This window comes from Lactuca virosa, chromosome 9 (assembly GCF_052849685.1).
Source record: "Lactuca virosa cultivar CGN04683 chromosome 9, Lactuca_virosa_CGN04683_v6, whole genome shotgun sequence".
NCBI classification, from domain to species: domain Eukaryota; kingdom Viridiplantae; phylum Streptophyta; class Magnoliopsida; order Asterales; family Asteraceae; genus Lactuca; species Lactuca virosa.
In genome coordinates, this window is record NC_136434.1 from 17430516 (window position 1) to 17451436 (window position 20921).

The 20921-nt window shown below is 36.2% G+C and overlaps 2 protein-coding genes and 2 pseudogenes across 2 annotated transcripts; 1 reads left to right on the plus strand and 3 right to left on the minus strand.

The window, feature by feature from the left end:
• The first annotated feature begins 536 nt into the window (after positions 1-536).
• LOC145138974 (CENP-B homolog protein 2-like) lies at positions 537-1826 on the plus strand (annotated as a pseudogene).
• A 548-nt stretch (positions 1827-2374) lies between these two features.
• On the minus strand, positions 2375-5634 carry LOC145138975 (protein NRT1/ PTR FAMILY 5.2 pseudogene; annotated as a pseudogene).
• A 1642-nt stretch (positions 5635-7276) lies between these two features.
• On the minus strand, positions 7277-9338 carry LOC145138412 (protein NRT1/ PTR FAMILY 5.2-like). Its single transcript, XM_079072504.1, has 3 exons — positions 9218-9338; positions 8807-9024; positions 7277-8722 (listed from the first exon to the last, which is right to left on the minus strand). Exons 1-3 carry the CDS (start codon positions 9333-9335, stop codon positions 7277-7279), a joined length of 1782 nt encoding a protein of 593 aa, XP_078928630.1. The 5' UTR covers positions 9336-9338.
• A 4028-nt stretch (positions 9339-13366) lies between these two features.
• LOC145137730 (heterogeneous nuclear ribonucleoprotein 1-like) lies at positions 13367-15591 on the minus strand. Its single transcript, XM_079071868.1, has 2 exons — positions 15212-15591; positions 13367-14545 (listed from the first exon to the last, which is right to left on the minus strand). The coding sequence occupies exons 1-2, from the start codon at positions 15431-15433 to the stop codon at positions 13598-13600; spliced, it is 1170 nt and encodes a 389-aa protein (XP_078927994.1). The 5' UTR covers positions 15434-15591; the 3' UTR covers positions 13367-13597.
• Positions 15592-20921: the final 5330 nt, after the last annotated feature.

A 20921-nucleotide genomic window follows, 5' to 3' on the forward strand; every position in this document is an offset into this window, starting at 1 on the left:
ATATGAGCTGAGGGTCGGGGAGGGCATGTCAGACTCATACTGAGGGCTCATGAGCATTCCAGATACGAGTTGAGTGCCAGGAAGGGCATGCCAGACTCGTACTGAGGGCTTAGTAGTATTCAATCCGAGGACTGATCTGGTCGGGGAGCAAGCCAGACATAAGTTGTGGGCTAAGGGCAAGCCAGACTTATGTTGTGGGCTTAGGGGTAATCCAATATGTTAGCTGTGGACCCATTGCATGTTGTTATTATATATGTGTTATTTGTTGTGTTGGTGTTTTGGGGGAACTCACTAAGCATTAGGCTTACAGTTGTGGGTTATGTTTCAGGTATCTCAAATGATCGCTGGAAGGCGAATGCGTGATCGTGCACCTCCTCGTGTTTTATTCTATGATTTTGGGAAAACTCTGATATTAAACATGTTTTTAAAACTATTTTGTAAACAATGATGATTTATGGGTTGTTTTAAAAGTTTAAAATTTTCATGAATTTTATGGATGTTACACCAAGCGTCACAAAGCAGCCAAGTATTCGGACATGGAGAAAGTTGTTTATGAATGATTTCTCCAACATCAAGAGCGTGCAAATATAACAGGAGAGTTAATCATAGAGAAGGCGGTTGAGACGTTGAAGCTTTTGTATCCACAAGATTCTTCTGAGCATAATCTTTCACAGGTTGGCTTGAGAAATTCAAGTTAAGGCATGGTATCAAATCGTATCGCCAATTCGGAGAAAGTGGCTCGTCGACACACATGACATGGAGAATAAATTGGAGTCTATAAGGGAAAAATTAATCAATTTCCAATGAAAGATGTTTTTAATATGGATGAAACTGGTTTGTTTTACAGGTTACAAGCTGACCATTCACTTGCAACAAAACAACTTGAACGTAGGAAAAAGGACAAGGAAAGACTTACAATTGTTACCTGTTGCAATGCGGATGGCTCGGAAAAATTTCCTCTATGGATCATTGGTAAGTATGTAAAGTCACATTGTTTTAAGAATGTCAACATGAATAACATAGATTGTGAATACCGTGCCAACAAAAGAGCATGGATGACTGAGTTGCTTTTCGAAGAATTTGTTCGTAGGCTAGATGATCAAATGCATGGTCGAAAAATTCTCTTGGTAGTGGATAATTGTCCATCCCATTCAAAAAATATTCAAGGGTTGCAAAACATTGAGTTGTTTTTTCTACCGCCAAACATGACTTCAAAAATTCAACCATGTGATGCTAGGATAATTAGAGCCTTTAACATGTACTACCGCAAAAGGTTTTATCGTAATATTTTGGAAGATTATGAGTTGGACATTTCTTCCCCAGAAAAGATTAATATTTTAGATGTCATCAACTTGGCCGCCTTGGCTTGGAGAAATGTGAAACAAGAGTCCATAGCAAATTGCTTTCGACACTGTAAAATTTGTTCGGCTAATCCAACCGGCTTAAATGATTTAAACGATGTAAATTCTAGAGAAGACATTCGTGAGCTTGAGAACTTGATTACAGGAATGAATTATCGGCACAAAATGGATGTGAATGAGTTGTTGGATTATCTAGGTGAAAATAATGAATGTTACGAGGTTCAAAAAGCATTGAAGAAATTATAGCGGATACCGTTCAAAATTCGGTTGATGATGAAGTTGATGATGATTTAGTACCTTTGGAACCGGTCACTCTGAAAGATTCACAACTTTTTGTTGCAATACGAGAATACAATGTCTCAACTCTTAAGTGCAATTGAGAGATTTAAAGATGAACTCAATATAGATTTGAAGTTCACAGAAAAACAAGTGACTATAGATTCATTTTTTACTAGACAATTCTAGAATTTTGGAATATTTAAGTAATTATTAATTTATAGTTTCACTGGGAGCAATATATTTACATTGGGATTTCAAAAAAATTATTATTTTATTATTTTATTGATTGGGGTCCAATTTTGTACTGGTTCCAAGTTGGAACCAGACAAATTATTAATTTTATCGAGGTTATTAATTTATTGAGTATTAAATTATAGAGGTTCTATTGTAATGGTTAAAGATTTTTACCAGATTTTATAGGATTGAATTGTTAAAAAAAATGGTAGATATTTTAGAAAAATATCACGTGTCAAAGAAGTATGCTAGAAAAAGGACACATGACGTTTTTATGTTTTGTTTATTAGAAGAAATAGTTGTGTCATTTAATGCAATGGTCCATTATATCATGACAAATATTACCTAAATAAAACAATAGTTGACACTATCACATTCGACTAAAATAGGGTAGATAGTAAATACAAAATGTTATGTAAATATGTAATCATAATAGGAAAAAATACGAGAATTTATCCAAGGTTTGTGTTAATATGAAACAATATTACATTTTATGATCATCATCTGACAACATACCTTTGCTTTGTGAACTTCCCAATATCTTGTTTTCCAACTCTTGTTTGGTTTCATCAACTTCAACATTGTAGTCAAAGTTTTTTGCGGCAACGAGGAAGAAAAAGAAGTTCACGAAGCTCAAGATAGCATAAAAAACATAATAATAGTCTATATGCGATTCATTGAGGTTGTTTAGTATCCAACCTTCGTGTTCATTCCTCTTGGTAACATCAGACACAGTCGATAGTATAAAACTACTTAGAAAAAACCCGACACCAAGGCTAGTTGTAAAATAAGCAGTCCCAAGACTTTTCATTCCTTCAGGCGCTTGATCGTAGAAAAACTCAAGTTTAGCGACTTCCAAGAAACAATCAGCAACACCCATCAACGCGAATTGAGGAAGGAGAATGAATATGCTTAAAGGCACGATTTGTCCTTTCTCAGATATACCATGATCTTTAGCAACACTTAGTCGTTGTCTTTCTACAAGACTAGCGACTATCATTGTAACAATATGGAGGATTATTCCAATTGTCATTCGTTGCAACAAAGTAATGCCTCGTGGGTTTTTTGTGTATTTGCGAACCCAAGGAACAAATAACTGATCATAAACTGCAATACTAATTAGCATGGAGATCGTAAGGAATACTGATAGACAAGCTGGTGGGATGTCAAAATGTGGTCCCATGGATCGAACCAACGTTGTGCCTTGTTTGATGAAAAAAGTGTGTATTTGGGCCACTAATGTGCTAGGGATAAATGTTGCAAACAAAATCGGGATCATTTTGACCATTTGTTTCGTCTGCTCGACTTGAGTCACCGGGCACAACTTCCATTCCGAAGTTGGTTCATCGATCTTCACCGCAGCTTTGTCGAGGAACCGTAAAGAACTCGAATGCTCGACTCTATACTTCCCGGGACTAGAGTACTCATCCAAAGTTAACTCATGTAGCTCTTTAGGGTCAATAGGTAAAACCACATGTCTCTTTCTAAAAGTGGCAACCAGTACTTTGGCAATTTTAGTAAATGGGCTTTCTACTCTTGGTTTGTGCCTATAAGTTGGTGTACCAAATATAAAGGCTATTATGGCCACAAGGAGAGCCAATGTAGGGATACCATACCCTAAGGCCCAACCCACATCATCTTGAATATACACTAGGAATGTATTTGAGAAAAGGGTGCCAAAAAAGATGCTAAACATCCACCAATTAAAAAAAGTGAGCTTATGAGCCTTTTCCGTGGGCTCAAAATCATCAAACTGGTCTGCACCCATTGTCGAGATGTTGGGCTTGGTTCCACCGGTCCCAATCGCAATAATGTAAAGTGCACAATAGAAAATAGCAACTTGGAATGAAGAGGCCCGTTTATCGCAATCTAGATAACTCACATGTTTGCCACACGTTGGTGGTTTAAGAGTTGGTAGTGAAACCACAAGAGTCAATAAACACATGCCCTGTTTAAATAAAAAAGAGTGGTGTAATTAATATAACTCACATCTAGGGGTGTTCAAAACCGGATATCCAAAAATTTGGATATCCGAATTTCGGATATCCAAAAATGCAGATAGTGGAGTTTTGATAGCCGTATCCATATCCGAAATTTCGGATATCCGAATTTTTTGATACGGATTCAGATATAAAATCGGATATCCGAAAATCAAGGTCTGCAAAAATGAAAGTTTATGCAATTTATGTTTTGTGCTTACTTGGCAAAAAAATTAACGTTACAATTAACGTGGTAAATAAACTAATAAACAAAAAACTAGAGAAGCATTGTATTTTATTTTCGTATCAATTCATCCTCATTGTGCCTTTATGTTATAGTGCTTTAATAAGTGACATATATTTTCTTATTGCAAATTGCTGATACATACGATGCTACTAGCCTGCTAGGCTCTAGTGTATACTTTGCAAACAAACTAAAGTCACAAACAAATTCAAATATATATAATTGGGAAAGACAAACTACCTGATTATTCGATGACAACTACTTAATTCGTTATTAACTTTATAAATAAATTTAAATTAACACCACATTTAACTATGGAGATACCTATGGCGAAGATGAATATATCTTATAAAAAAATCTCGATAGTTTTAGCATAAGAAAACATAAAACAAAATATTAGTGAAAATAAGTTACTAAATTCATTAGGAATGACACTTTCGATGGAATGTTAACGATAAAACTCAAGACTATATATTAGTATTTTCCACTTTTCCATATTAAAATAGTAAATATAATAAGAAAAAAAAAAGATTTGGGATATCGGATATCGGATATCCGAAATATCTAAAAAGTTACAAAATCAATTAATCATTATCCATATCCGAATCTGAAAACACCAATATCCGAATTTCGGATATCTGAAAATTCGGATATCCGAAATTTCGGATGTTTTCGGATATGGATTTTAGATATTTCGGATCAGATTCTAGATACGAATATTTTTGAACACCCCTACCCACACCCATGGTTATGCTCGACCCCGATTTACAATTTAGCAACAAGATCTAGGGTTTAGAACTAATTTACGCAAAAATGTTAATGTTAACACACAACAAAGTTATAAAAGTATACCAGAAAATAAATGACCGAAGCAATCATGAAAGTCCAATATCTTCCCAAGTATGTGTCAGCCATATATGCACCTAAAAGAGGAGTCATCCACACAGTTCCCACCCAATTTGTGACATTGTTCGATGATTTCACCGTGCCTTCATGCAATTCCCTTGTTAAGTATAACACCAAGTTTGTTGCTATTCCATAGTATGCCATTCTTTCACACACTTCATAGCCTGAAAAATCAAGTTCAAAGAACAAAAAAAATTATTGTTGTTGTATCTATTCGATTCAACAAATAGTATACCGATTTCTTTATTTATTAAGCAGATAAAACCATGACACAAGTATAATATATTTGATAACTAATGCTAATAATATCGACAGAAAAAAAAAATAGTAATTGTGTTATTGTATCTCACATCGATACAACAGTGTCTTATATGTCTTTTTATACGCTGAGTATTTTTTTCTCCAAAACTCTTTTGGAGATTAAAACAATGACTCCACATATATATTACAAATTAAAGCTTGTAGAGGAAGCAGTAAGAGTATATATTATAATTTTTTTGTGACAGTCACCTAGCATGTAGTAACAAGCCCTCCATCTCCCTGTTTTTGATCGAAGGATGGGTCTACCCTTAAGATCTGTAGTGCCATCTTGCGTGAAATTATGTTCAATGCCCTTCTCATATTCCATGAATCCCAACTCACAAAATCACAAGAAAGAAGGAGAGAATATTTATGGAATCAAAAATCCTAGTTTGTAACCCCATTAAATAATAGTTCAAGTCATTTTCTCTTATCTGCCCTTCTCCATTTGTATATCACAAGGATACATTTTTGGTCACTTTCATTGATATCTTTTGATTGGAATTGACTAGTTTGTCCTTGAAAATTGATGCCTGCCTCTTAGTTTTGGATCATATTAGCATAAAGATCCACGAGGTAGACATGTTGCATACTGCCATGAGCTAAAAAACTCAACTCGGTGACTTTTTATTTATTTATTCTTTGTATTTTTTATACTAGCATAAGGATCCACGAATTGGATTTGAAGTCATATTGTCAACATATTTACCGTCGTTCCCATTAAGAACTCGATCGAGAGAGTGACCCCATCCTAATTAATTTGAGTTTAAACGTTCCATAATCCACTTTTTTCTTCAACAAGATAGACTTATTTTTACTATGGGCTAAAACATTAATCTTATTGGGTCAACTAGCAAACATTTTTTCATCCCCTTTCTAAATTTTTTACATAATAATGTGTTACAAACCACATAACTGTATAATTATAATAACAATCTAACTTTTATAATAATACGGTTTAGGAGTTTATGATATATATGCATTGGGATTCGACTGTTTTCTGGTAAAGATGAAATATAACCCATATAGAATTGATTAATATACTCAATATGGCTACAGATGCAATATATTAAAATATTAATTTAACTTTGAAAATAATTTAGCAAATTACAAACATGTGAATGCACTTTAGATGATGTTCGACTCCTTTAACAGGTTTTTTATACTTTACCCATTATCAATAAAACATAATTAGAATTGATACATTTTTATCTTAATAATTTGAAATATCACACCTGATTATTAGCATTAAATCTCATGTTAATTTGATCTGTAAGAATAAATTAAAATAAGACAAAATTGCAAAATGGTCCTTGTGGAGTTGTGGTATGTATTTTTTTCGAGGTTTAGTCTAAACCTCGACTTTTTTGGAACAATGACTTCATGTTGTCTCTTCAAACCATCGTAATATGTTTATTTAAGAAGCCATATGACTAGGACAAATCAATGCCAAGTCAACTAACATGTGGTGCCTACGTGGACATATTATTGGCAACATCATATACGAAGTAACCTATAAACCGGTAAAAAAACACCTCATTCCCTTCAATAACAAGTCATTTCATTGTTTATACCTTTAGAATGCACAAAAGTTAAAGTTAGTTTTGGGAACTTATAAACCCAAAGGGTAAACAAAAGTTAAAGTTAGTTTTAGGACCTTTTAAACCCAAAGGGAAAAAGGTTGTTGGGTTTTATTGACATTAACCATTTTCTTACAATAGACAGGACCATTTCATTTATTTATCCATTTCATTATATCATGCGCCAGCCAAGTAAAACAATTTATATATTACTCCGTACATCATTTTTTACCGGAATAAAATGTCAAATAATAAATACAAAACATTAGGGAATCATCATAGAGAAACACACACACACACACATATATATATATATATATATATATATATATATATATATATATATATTCAAAGTTGTGTGCCAAGAGGAAACAATATTACAATCTATGATCATCATCCGGCAACATAACTTTGTTCCGTGAACTTTCCAATATCTTGTTCCAACTCTTGTTCGGATCGATCAACTTCGACATTATAGTCAAAGTTTTTCGCAATAACAAGGAAGCCCATAAAGTTCACAAAGCTCAAAATCGCATAAAACGCATAATAATAGTCTAGGTGTGATTGATTGAGGTTGTTTAGGATCCAACCTTTGTGTCCATTCATCTTGGTGACATTAGCTACGGTCGATAAGATGAAACTACTAAGAAAATACCCAACACCAAGACTAGTTGTAAAATAAGCTGTCCCAAGACTTTTCATTCCTTCAGGCGCTTGATCATAGAAAAACTCAAGTTTAGCAACTTCTAAAAAACAATCTGCGACACCCATTAATGCAAATTGAGGAAGGAGAATAAATATGCTTAGAGGCACAATTTGGCCTTTCTCAGTTATGTCATGATCTTTAGCGACACTTAGTCGTCGTCTTTCTACAAGACTAGCAATGATCATGGTAATGATATGTAAGGTTATTCCAATTATCATTCGTTGCAGTAAAGTGATGCCTCGCGGATTTTGTGTAAATTTTCGAACCCAAGGAACAAAGAAACGATCATAAATTGCAATACTGATCAACATAGAAATTGTAAGGAATACTGCTAGACAAGCTGGCGGGATTTCGAAATGTGGTCCCATTGATCGAACCAAGGTCGTGCCTTGTTTGATAAATAAAGTGTGTGTTTGAGCGAACAATGTGCTAGGAATAAACGTTGCAAACAAAATTGGGAGCATTTTGACCATTTGTTTTGTCTGCTCAACTTGAGTCACCGGACATAACTTCCATTCTGAATCCGGTTCTTCTATCTTCACTGCAGCTTTGTCAAGGAACCGCAATGAACTTGAATGGTCAAGTCTATACTTCCCGGGACTAGAGTACTCGTCCAAAGTCAACTCATGGAGCTCTTTAGGGTCAACAGGTACAACTACATTTCTTTTTCTAAAACTGGCAACTAGTACTTTTGCCATCTTAGTAAATGGGCTTTCAACTTTTGGTTTATGCCTATAAGTTGGCGTCCCAAATATAAAAGCTATTATTGCCACAAGTAGTGCCAAAGTAGGGATACCGTACCCTAAGGCCCAACCCACCGTATCTTGTATGTACACCAAGAATGTATTTGAGAAAAGAGTGCCAAAAAAGATGCTAAACATCCACCAATTAAAGAAAGTGAGTTTGTGGGCTTTTTCTTTGGGATCAAAATCATCAAATTGGTCTGCACCCATAGTCGATATGTTAGGCTTAGTTCCACCTGTCCCAATTGCAATAATGTAAAGTGCACAATAAAAGATTCCAACTTGGAACGAAGATGCTCTTTTATCGCAATTCAGATAGCTCACATCTTTACCACATGTTGGCGGTTTTAGCGATGGTAGTGAAACCACAAGAGTCAACAAACACATACCCTGTTTAGTAACAAGATCTATGGGTTTGATTTCGGACGTAAAATATGAAAAATGTTAACATGCAAATAGAATCAATATATTTACCAGAAAATAAATGACCGAGGCAATCATGAAAGTCCAATATCTTCCCAAGTATGTGTCGGCTATATATGCACCCAAAAGAGGAGTCATCCACACAGTTCCAATCCAATTTGTGACATTGTTTGATGATTTCACCGTGCCTTCGTGCAATTCCCTTGTTAAGTACAAGACCAAATTTGTTGCTATTCCATAGTATGCCATTCTTTCACACACTTCATAGCCTGAAAATTAAGTTAAAAATAACCAAAATCAATCCTCTTGTTGTATGTATCATATTAAACTTGACAAATAATTAATTGAGATTATTTAATTATCAAACATATAAAACCATATAGATGGACTATAAAATATCTATGATAACCAGGATCATTGTAAAAATAATAATTCAAGCTAGTAAAAGAAAATAACAGTCACCTAGCATGTAGTAACACGCTCTCCATCGCCCAGTATTTGATCGTGAGACGGGTCTACCCTTAAGGTCTATAGTTCCATCTTGGGTGAAATTATGTTCAAGGCCCTTTTCATATTCCATGAATCTCAAAACACGAACACTAGAAAGAAAGAGATGGTATTTATTGCTAATATGTATCGGGCTACTTATAAGTGTTTGGATTCTTGGAACAATACACTATAAAAAAAAAATCCTAGTTTGTAACTACATTTAATAATATTCCAAGTTCTTTTCTCTTATCTACCCTTCCGTTTGTATATCACAAGAATACATTTTTGGTCATTTTCACTGGTATCTTTTGGTTGGAATTTTCTAATTTGTCCTTTAAAAATTGATGTCTGCCTCTTATTTTGGATCATTTTCGCATAAAGATCCACGAGGTAGACATGTTGCATACTGCCATGGGTTAAAAACCTCCAATTCCGGCAACTTTTGATTCTTTTTTTGTTACTAACTTATATGAAAGTCGAGGTGGCAAAATAAGACTGTCGGGGTGGTTTCATAAAAGGTCAAAATCAGATATTTCTTGAACAAGAGGTTTGTCTAATTAATCTGCTAGTAGATGATGACTGTATTATTGCAACAGCAAGCTAATTTTGTTTAATAAAGCCATTTCGGAGCTTATATCTCGTTAAAGATAAAATATAACTCAAAACTATATGTTAATGTTAGTTAGACCAGTCGAAATTGTCATATGTATAAGAAATGCAACAGGATGAAAAATGCAACCAAATGAACCATGTGAGTAATGTATCAAAATAAATTCGTGTCAAAACATTTAATTTTAAGAATAGAGCGAGCTAATTAACCCAACGATACTTTTTTTGTCCATTTTGAATTAATTTATTAAAATACCAAAACTATTACAAAATTTATAGATCTACCAAAAGGACTGTTGGAACTTTGTTTGCTTTATTCACTTTATATATCAAAAGCTTAAAATTATTGGATCCAGCTTCATGGGTCAATTGTGTGGTGTTGGGCTAGTGTTTCTAAATAACCTATCATTTAATAGGTTTTTTTTTTTTTTTTTTTTTTTTTTTTTTTTTATCATTACACATAAAAATCTGAAACATTCATCCTAGTTTTTCTCATCTATGTTTAAGTAGACATTGTACAGATTCAAGATTATATTTTCAATAGATTGATATATCCTCAAGACAGATACATATCCTGAAAATTTTTGTCTTAGGTCACTGTTTGCAGGCCTCAATCTACAAATTTTCGAGTTTGTATTTCTGTTGTAAACATCAACACACAATTATGTTTTTTATATTGTGAATCTTTATTTATAAATTCATTTAATTTGTGTTTCTTTTTGTTCAATTTCGAGTTTTGATTATTTTTGTCATAACAAGGACTACCATGTCTGAAAAATTACATTTTGGAATAAATTAATTTTGTTTTGGAATATCAATAATACCATTGAGATGTGACGTAAAAAGTTCCAAAATTTATCATTTTTAACATTACATATGGCCCGTATATTTCAGACTTCATTTATCCGATCTTTTGAACAATATACGGCTGACAAAGTATATACAAAAACAATGTGTCCAGAATTTGAAAACTAATATATTTGTACATTGGCATTTTAGAGTTCAAGATGCTTTGTTTTGTTGGTGATTTTATCACCAAATATATTTTAGTGTAATGGACTTAACAAGTGTTTCAAGAATAATGTTTTAGTTCTAATACAAGTTAGGAGGTGCGGGAGTGCACACTTGTATTTACTAAATATTGTTAGTACTGAACCCTAATCTACAATACAAGGTCTAATTTGTCATTCTTGAAAGATGAAAACCGATTTGATTTATCCGTTGTGATATAAACCTGTCAAAACGGCGCTTGTTTGAAACACAGAAAACGCAGAACGCTTTCTCTTCATCTTCTTCAAATTGATTCTGATTTTATGCCTAAAATCTGAATTGCTACATCAGGAATTATCCCAGTTTGGATTTCGTGATACCCAAGGCATATAGGGTCGAAATATCAAACAAGGAAAGTGTTTACACGATTCCTGTTTGTTATCCAGATTTCTCAGAACCCTAATTCGAATTCCCCATTGAAATTTAATAAAAAAAAATTATCAACATCAAAGTATATTCCGATGCAATGATATAAGTATATGTATACCATTTAGTTGAAAAATAGATTCTAGTGAACATTCGGGATTTAGAGAGAATTTTTTGAAAATGTTTGGTGCGAATGAAAGCATATGCCAAATTTTATGTATTCGAAATTCTGAAATGACTAAATTTTGCATTTGATGGCTTACCGTAAATACAAAAAAATTACTAAGTTTATGTTAATTCTCAATAATCATGTGATATTTTGTAGCAAATGGCTTCTAGATCAACAGTATTAAGTGTTGCCCTCTCTCCTTGAGGTTGAATGTTCAAGTCCTATCGTGGACGTAGGTAGAATTAAAGAGTAGTTTAAAAGTAGATTAGATTTGTCGTAAAAAAAATGATATTTTGTTTTTCTAATTATCCCTTAAAATAATTTAACAAATAATAGACGTTTTAAAATTAGGTAATTTTTGGTTGTTCAACAAATTTCAGCCATTTCTTTTTCTAGTTTAGCCATCACAATAAACTCAGCTGAAATTGCTAAATTATATAGTAATTTGAAATTGAAATGATCGTAATCTCATGTTAATTTGGCCTGTAAAAGTAAATACAAAAATACAATCAAATTCAAATGGTTAGTCGGCTAATAAGGTATAATACATATTTCGAATATTTAATATAAATAATCGGACAAATATTTATTTTTCTAGTCAAGTGTCCTTTTCCAGTTTGATACGTCTGTTAATTTTAGTATTATGTTTCGATTTAGACCTATTGACTATTGAGAGTAACTTTAACAATATTTATCAACGTGGTATTGTGACAGATATTTGGCAATGTCTAAATGAATACGATTGCATAGCCCACATGGCTACTCTTCATATTTTGTTTATATTCAAGAATAACGACAATTAATTGTAGAATAAAGATTCTACTCCATCTACCTCATAAAATATAAACGGGTCGCATCTTTGATTATATAGCTAGTGTTTGTTTATCAGTTTTTTAGATCTAGATATCAATCAATCGTTTTGAATACTTGTTTTTCTGATCCAGTTAATTCCTTATAAATATATGTATACAATTTGAAGTTTCCAAATCCTAATATCTATGTTAATTTCTTGATTGTTGTTTGTTTTAATTGAATTGTTAAAAGTAAAGTCATAAAGATTAAGGAATGTTGTTATTTTGGATGCAAATTAATGATAAATACCAATTTATGAACTTCTCTGGCATCCCACAAGCATAGGATTAGATAATTGGTTGAAAACTTGAAGCAACTCCTAAATAAGTACATTTTTATAATAAATTAAAAAAAAACTTTTATAAATTTTTATGAGCTCATTATATCCTAATAGGATATATTAGTATTACAAAAATGATTTGGTCTAAGGGTAGCAGAACAAAAGTAAAGATTTAACGGCCGAATCAAATAACCATTTCTGAAATTTTGTCTAGATATTAAAAAGAAAAATCCTTTAATGGGAACTAAAAAACGCTTTCTACGCCAGGAAAAAAAACACCTATAATAATATCATACAAGCTAAAATAGGCTTTTCAGTTGAAACAAATTAGAGAATAGTTGTTAGCTAAAATCAAAGTAGCCAATTATATAAAGTAACGAAAAGTAACAGGAAAACAAGTAAATCTGGATTGATATACTAGCTGGTTACCATCAATTGTTATATCATTGTCAGATCTAGTGGCCGAAGGGGGCGTTTGGTTCTGGGAATTCCATTTCCTGCCAACCAAACACACATGTGACATATTACAATTTCTTTAGATTCCAATTACATTCCTTCCAAAAACATTTTGCAAACAAAAAAAAAAGGAAAAGAAAGCAAATATTAGAAGTTTAAACAAAAAATGCATACCCATTTGCTGAAACTAGAATTCTTCTTGCGTTCCAACCTGGGATAAGGATTCCATGATTCCAATCTTGATGGATTCGTTGGTTCCTGTAAAAACAAAGAGAACATAACAGGGGAACAATTATGCCTCCAATGGTAAGGTAAGCACAATCAGCAGAGCTAGGTTGAGTTAATTTAATAAAAAGATTTAACCATGCAAATTAACTAACACATACAACTATAGCAAACTTGAGTTAAATGCTACAACTTATAACTGAAGAAACTTATAATGCAAGTACAACTACCAAAAATAAATTCTACTATAACATAATACTATTACTACCAAGATTCAAGCAATCCAAACCAGTTTTTAAGTTTGTTGCATAACCATTATTGGAGCACCATCACATCCACTTTTCAATCAACTCTCTGATCTCCACCCTGCATTAGAGTAACCAGGCTGCCCGTTATAGGCGGCACCAGCACCGGCCATATAGCCACCACCTGCCGCTTGTTGATCTCCTAGCCCTGATCTACCACCAGCTGCTCCATAACCACCGTTGTTTGAATTATAGCCATCAGTACTACCATAACCACCATACCCGTAACCTTGACTCCCATAACTAGAACCCCCACTAGGAGGTTGACCCACCGCTCCACCACCACCACCATTCCAAAGAACATTAGCCCCATACCCTGCATTCGCACCATACCCTGCACCACCATAGCCAGGAGTCTGACCACTCCATGGGTTTTTTAATGGACTGGGACTACCACCTATGTAACCGGAGTTTGCAGCACTCGGGTTCCCATATGCTCCGGCAGGACCACCATAACCACCAACACCATAACCTCCATACCCGCCATAACCACCATAACTCGGTTGACCATATCCAGAATACGGAGGATAGCCGCCACCAGAGTTCTGCGCCTGCATGAACCTATTACCATCCATTTGATTGTCAAATGAACCACCATTGTTGCCTTGATAGCCGCCACCACGGCCGCCGCCGCCGCCGCCAGGATTCGCGTCTTTGGGGAGGGCTCGTTTTACCTCCACAAGCTTATTGTTAAGTTCATGGAAGGTCTTCTGGAGGACTCTATCGACAGCATCTTCTGTGTCAAATGAGATGAAACCAAATCCACGAGGTCTGTTGGTAGTTTGGTCAAACATAATTACTACATCCGTTACATCACCATAACTTTCAAAATACTGGCGGAATTGTTCTTCTGTTAAGGTGGAAGGCAATCCACCAACAAATATCTTTTTGGTTCTGGAAGTTCCTCCTCCTCCAGAGCTTCTGCTGACATTACTTCCAGGCCTAGATGCTTGTTGTTCTTCTCTTGATAAAGCCCTCTTAGCTTCCACCTGCAAACCCAAAGTGGAGTTCTATATAAACATCAAAGAATACACATACACCACAATCTTCAAAAGGAAATAGAAAATGATGAGTTGTTCTGTTTCCTTTTACGTATAAACTTCTGAAATCCAATAAAGATTTTAACAACTCCATTAAGAGATAACAACCATTAAAAGGAAACCACGTTAAAACATCCAAATAACATGATTCTAAATTCTGACAATCAATGGGAGTGCTAAGATATCAGATTCAGGCACACACACCCACGAACGCAATTCAATTACAAAACGTGGAGATGGGAGTAACAGAATTCAACTGAATTGAGATACTTAATGAGGCTCTCAAATTTTACCATCAATGGTATTGAAAAACCTATTACCCATTCCAGAAATACAGCTTTGACTTTAATAATTACTGATACGAATATCATTGCTATTGCTTACGTTCAAAGACCGTTTAGAAACGATAACAAGCTAAGTTATTATCAGGTGGTTGGTTTCTCAAAGTAGAAGTAAACCTCTCATTTCGGAAACAAATTGATTGGATTGACAGTCACGAAAACAAACTTTACAAGTAAAAAGTTAAAAATCAGTACAAATTACTATTCGGAAAGCTGAAACAATCTGCAACCTAATTGAAGAATGAAGAACGATGAAAAATCATAAATTTCTTACATTGCGGCCATCGATGGTGTGCCTATCTTGAAGAACAGAATCAAGAACAGATGGATCTGAGAACACAACGAAGCCGAACCCACGTGGACGTCCGGTGATCTTATCGCGCATGATTACGGTCTGCGAGACATCGCCGTATTTGCCGAAGTAATCACTTAACCTTTCCTCCGTGGTGTCCCATGCTATTCCTCCTAAGAACAGCTTCCCTTCGTCTGAATCCATTGATTTTCTTGGTTTTCTCACACACAAACACGCAGCTCAGTTTGAGTGAGTGAGTGAGTGTGCGTAATTTCTGAATCTAGGGTTTGCACGGACTTGATCACTTGAAGTGTCCGTTTGGGAATTTGGGATCGAATCGCAGTAGAAGCATACGTCATGATTCCCACCAGTACGACGCCGCTTCACTGTTCATGGAATATGCGAGCGTATCAATATGATTTAAATTTAGGACAATATTATTTTTTAATCGTTTAAATCTTATAAATGGTTCAAATGGTCGACATAAATAAATTTTGTTAAATTTGATACATAATATATTTTTTTTTCAACCACAACAATTTATACTTTATAAAATTATATAATACAACATTTTAAATAAAATATTTTGACCATTTAACTTTGACAACTTTCTTCATTCAACCCAGTAAATTAAGATAAAAATAATATAAACTACTTTTAACCGATTATAATAGGTTATTGTGATCTGCATAAAAAAATATTATTCATGCATGGCCTTTTATATAAAATTATGATTTACAGTTTTTAAACAGTAAAAATAATTAAAATATATAATAGTTTTATGTTATGTAATACCTTTACTTTTGTGATTTAACCATTAATATTTTATAGACAAAAATGTAAAAATGATTATCATGATATGCATTTATTACGGGTTTAGTCAAAATCCCAACTTTTTTAGATTGGTGGTCATTTTGACCATATTTGTTTGTGATTTTGGTCTCTCATAAAACTGAAAAGACTAAAATGTCTTTGTGATACATTTTATTATGTTTTTATATTTACTTTAAAGTTTTATTAATTAAGAACATTGATGACCCACCTCTCTCTCCCTCTCTCTAATGCAAACACCTACACCTGGTTTGTGACCCCATCTCCAAAAAACGAACCCTATGTCTTCTTCACCATTTTCATTTTACCATTGTTGGATCATTCCACTTCAAACATAAAATTAGTTCCAAAAACCCCAAATCAACACCTCGATCTCTCATTCTAACACCGGTTCTTGATCAAATCCAAGAAGCTATTACATAAGATGATATGTATGTGAGTGTGTGTCTATGGCATAAGATCGAATTCAGTTACAGAGGAAAAACGTGAATGGGTTTATGATGAACGTCATGAAAAATGAAAACCCTTTGAGTTCGTGAAATCCCAGATGTGTTCTTGAACATACATCAGGTCCAAAAATGATTTCTTGTTCATGGTTCTTGTATTCTTCAATCTTTTGGATTTGGTCGTGAAAAAACTATTTCAATAACAAACCCATATCTGAGTTGCATCATGTCATCAAAATTCAATTCAGATCTTCATATTGTTCATCAAAACCAAAGTCAGATCCCAAACCTAATTTATGATGATTTAAAGTTTTGAACATCAAAACCCACAAAACAAAACCTTAAAAAGGGTATTCAGACCCCAAGAACACTCCACAATCGATTTATGGGTTCTTCAAACACATGGACTTTTTTTGGGGGTTTATTGGGTTTATAAGTTCTTGCGTTATTGAGCACACACACATTGAACACAATTTATGTAACATATGTTCTAGGTAATTTGTAACACCATAAATTTTCAAACAAATTTTTCATTTTAAATCACATGATTCTCATAACACATTTCTCACAAATCCCATTTATTTAATTTACAAAACGCAACTCCATAAATGTTTGATTAATAATCTAGGATCCTCAAAACATAACTCTTTCTCTGGTCTGTACAATCAAGCCGGCGCCTTCCCGCGATCCTGAGAAGAACCTGAAACATAGATAACATAACACGGTAAGCATGAAGCTTAGTGAGTTCCCCAAAATACCACACATGTCTCGTTATCCTCTCATGGCTATACTCAGATAATACCCCCCCCCCCGGTCAATGTGTCTCAGTGGGACCCTCCGGTCCCACAACTCGGGTGGACCCTCCGGTCCTAACTCAGGAAGCTCAGAATAATACACAACATAAATCACATAGACATAATGCAGGATATCACACTTCTCAATATAAGCACATAAGACACCTCAGTCACACAAAGATACCACTCATGGTAAGTATAGTGAGAAGACTCACCTTGTAAGAACTCGGACAACCTCGAACTCGAATCACCGGTCTAGCCTCCGCCTAACACATACGATAAATATCTTTAATTAATACTCTATTCACGACTCTAAATAAACCAAAGGTTATTCTCTCTCTCTCTCTCTCTCTCTCTCTCTATCTCTAACTCTTCGAGTGAGTAAAAGACCATTTTACCCCTCCATGATCTCCTTTCCTCATGTTTGGCCAAACCCTAAAGTCAACAGAAGTCAAACTCGAGTTAACTGTCCATGTTGACCTGACTCGCCGAGTGCACCTATGTGACTCACCGAGTCCCCATTATTCCTCATAACATCGCGAAAACCCAACTTCACTCGTCGAGTCGTCTCGTCGACTCGCTGAGTTACCCATATCCAGACTCATCGGGGAAAACCCTAGACGACTCGCCGATTCAGCTCTTTGACTCGTCGAGTCCCTTAAGTCAGTTTCTCATTCAGACGTTTTTAAGGCAGAAAGCAACCCCAAACTCTAGATCTGACCTCCCTAGGCTCGATTATCACGTAAAGACATAAGCTTTACATCCATGCATGGCACTTAGGGCTTGAAATGCCAAAACATAATCCATTAAGGGTTTCTCACTCAAAATCTCTATTATGGCTGAATAAAGCAGGGACCTTTGGACTCTAGGGACCTCACAAGGTCCAGATCTGAAGTCCAAATCTCTAGATGAACCCAATACACTCAAAGCCCTAAACTCCATAAACATGTGATCTAACCAACATAATGAGAAAGGTGTGGACTTTTTACCTTTCACAGAAGCTCTAGACGAAATAACAACGGATCTAACAGCCCCTTCTCGTTCCTTTCTCGAAATCCTTCCCTTCTCTTCAAAAGATGCACCAAAACACTCAAGGATTAGATCACACACACACTCTCTCTCTCTCTCTCTCTCTTAGCTCAAAGGCCGATTAGGGTTTCACACAGGGGAGTTGGGTAGCTGGTGAGGCGAAAATGAGAACATAAGTTCTCTTAAATATGCCCCAACCCCGGAGATTAGGGTTTTCATCTTACAACGTCTACTCGGCGAGTCGACTCTCTGACTCGTCGAGTCGGTCATTAAACCCACGTGGCCAATCACGACTCTACTCAACGAGTTGAGGCACCAACTCGCCGAGTTACTTAATAAACCCCAAAAATAAATATATAAATAACATGCATGGGAGTCCGGATGTTACAATTATCCCCCACTAGAATCAGACTTCGCCCTCGAAGTCATGCTCTGGAAATAACTCTAGGTACTGCTCGCGCATCTCGGACTCCGGCTCCCACGTCCACTCGGATCCCTTCTGATGTTGTCACTGGGTCTGAACCAGGGCACCTCTTTGTTCCTCATAACCTTCACTTTCCGTTGCAAGATCGCAATCGGCCTCTCAAAATAATCCAGGCTATCATCAGTCTGAATATCCTCCAATGGCACCACTGCCGTCTCATGTCATACAAAAATCTCTTTCCCGAGACACCTAACCCATACAGAAACTCTCTATCCCGCCACAGAAAGGATCCCCCCGCCGTTGTGGTTCCAGTTCTGATTCTTCAGAACCTGGGACTCTAGCAGTTTGACTCCATGCACGACCGCACATGCACGATATCATCATGTCATTTGCTCATCAAATGACCAATCTCCAAAATCATACCCCCAGCTCTAATCATCTTGAGACGACTGATGAAATCAGATCATTGACCATAACAACTGCCGAACACTCATACCTGACCATATCAGTCGATCCAGATCGTACTCCAAAGGGACGAAAGGGTCACATCTCACCAGAGACCCATCAACTGCACTACTATCAGAACCCATCTGAACAAAACGAACCCCAATACTCTGTTCTCAATACAAGAGAATGATCGTGCCCGCTCAGAGGTATCCTCGGACCTCTATGAGCATAAGCCCCAGCTCCCTCTCACATATCCCTTTCAACACTGAGCACCAGGTCAACTCTCGACCCAATAGTTGAACCTCCAAAGGTTACCCATTGCACATCCAATAAAACGACTTACCGGATTCCTTCTCACAATGACTATCTCGGCCCGTTGTGACTCACAAGTCACGAAGTTCGCTTTACCCCAAGCGAATACTACAACCCCAATCTAAGGTCGCCTCACTCCCGACCTCTGTCGTCTACTACTGTAACATCCCCCTCTGGCACGTATCATAATATTGTCCGCTTTGAGCCACTCGACACGAGGACTTCCCAGGGGGTCACCCATCTCGGTACTACTCCCGCCCGAGCATGCTTAACTGCAGAGTTCTTATGGGATCTACTGCCACATCGGCTTGGAAGGAGAACTAAGCATTCCTTAAAAGGGGTGTTGATACCTTCCTTGTCACAACGCGTTTTAAAGCCGTGAGGGCAGCAGATCCCATAAGAACTCTGCACTTAAGCGTGCTCGGGGCGGGAGTAGTACCGGGATGGGTGACCCCCTGGGAAGTCCTCGTGTCAAGTGGCCCAAAGCGGACAATATTGTGATACGTGCCAGAGGGGGATGTTACAAATGGTATCAGAGCATTGTTTATAGTGAACTGGCCTATCTAATCATACTTGATATGCAACTATAAATACAATGAGACTAAAACACTCTAAATAAAACGATACCTAGGTATACATTAAAACAATAACACTAAAAGTCTCTGGAGGAAATTGAACACTGTGATTAAACCCGGACAGTTATGTAGTCATATTGGGGATAAATATAGCTTGATCAACTATATTTATTCAAAATATGACCAATATGTGTTTGGGAGTAATCATGACGGGAAATGGATCTAGAAGCTTACCTCGTATCCAAAACTTCTAAGGAACTCAAACTTAAATAATTAAAGTACTATATGAGTATTTTAAAATGCTATATGCGTACTCTTCTTACACGTCTCCCACCCCTCGTGCAGACACTATGGCCGAATTTCATCATCCTGGAGATCCCTATTTCTCCAACCAGGGGAATGGTGGATGGTTGGAGCCAGAGGAAGAACCAGAGGAAAGAGCCCGAGGAAGAGCCTATAGGAGGACCGACAGAACCGGTAGCTGACTCGGACGAGGAGGAGGCTGATGGCAGCGACGCTGATGACTCGGACACGGGGTCCGAATTCATCAATCCGCCGTATATGGCCAGGGTGCCCCCATATAGGATGGGCCCCAATGGTCCTACGCCCCTATGGGGCACACGTCATCTGGAGATGGAGCCGCCAGTAAGGGGTGCGACCCCCATTTGGTATGAACCGGGACAACTACGACTTGAGTCACGGTGGACCCGCCGACCGAGCCTTACATGTGATAGTAAGGAGGACCCACGATATCGGCGAGCAGGCGCAGGCAACCGTTGGTCAGATGGTCGCCATAAGAGCCGCAGTTGAGCGTGCGGAGAGGATGACACATGA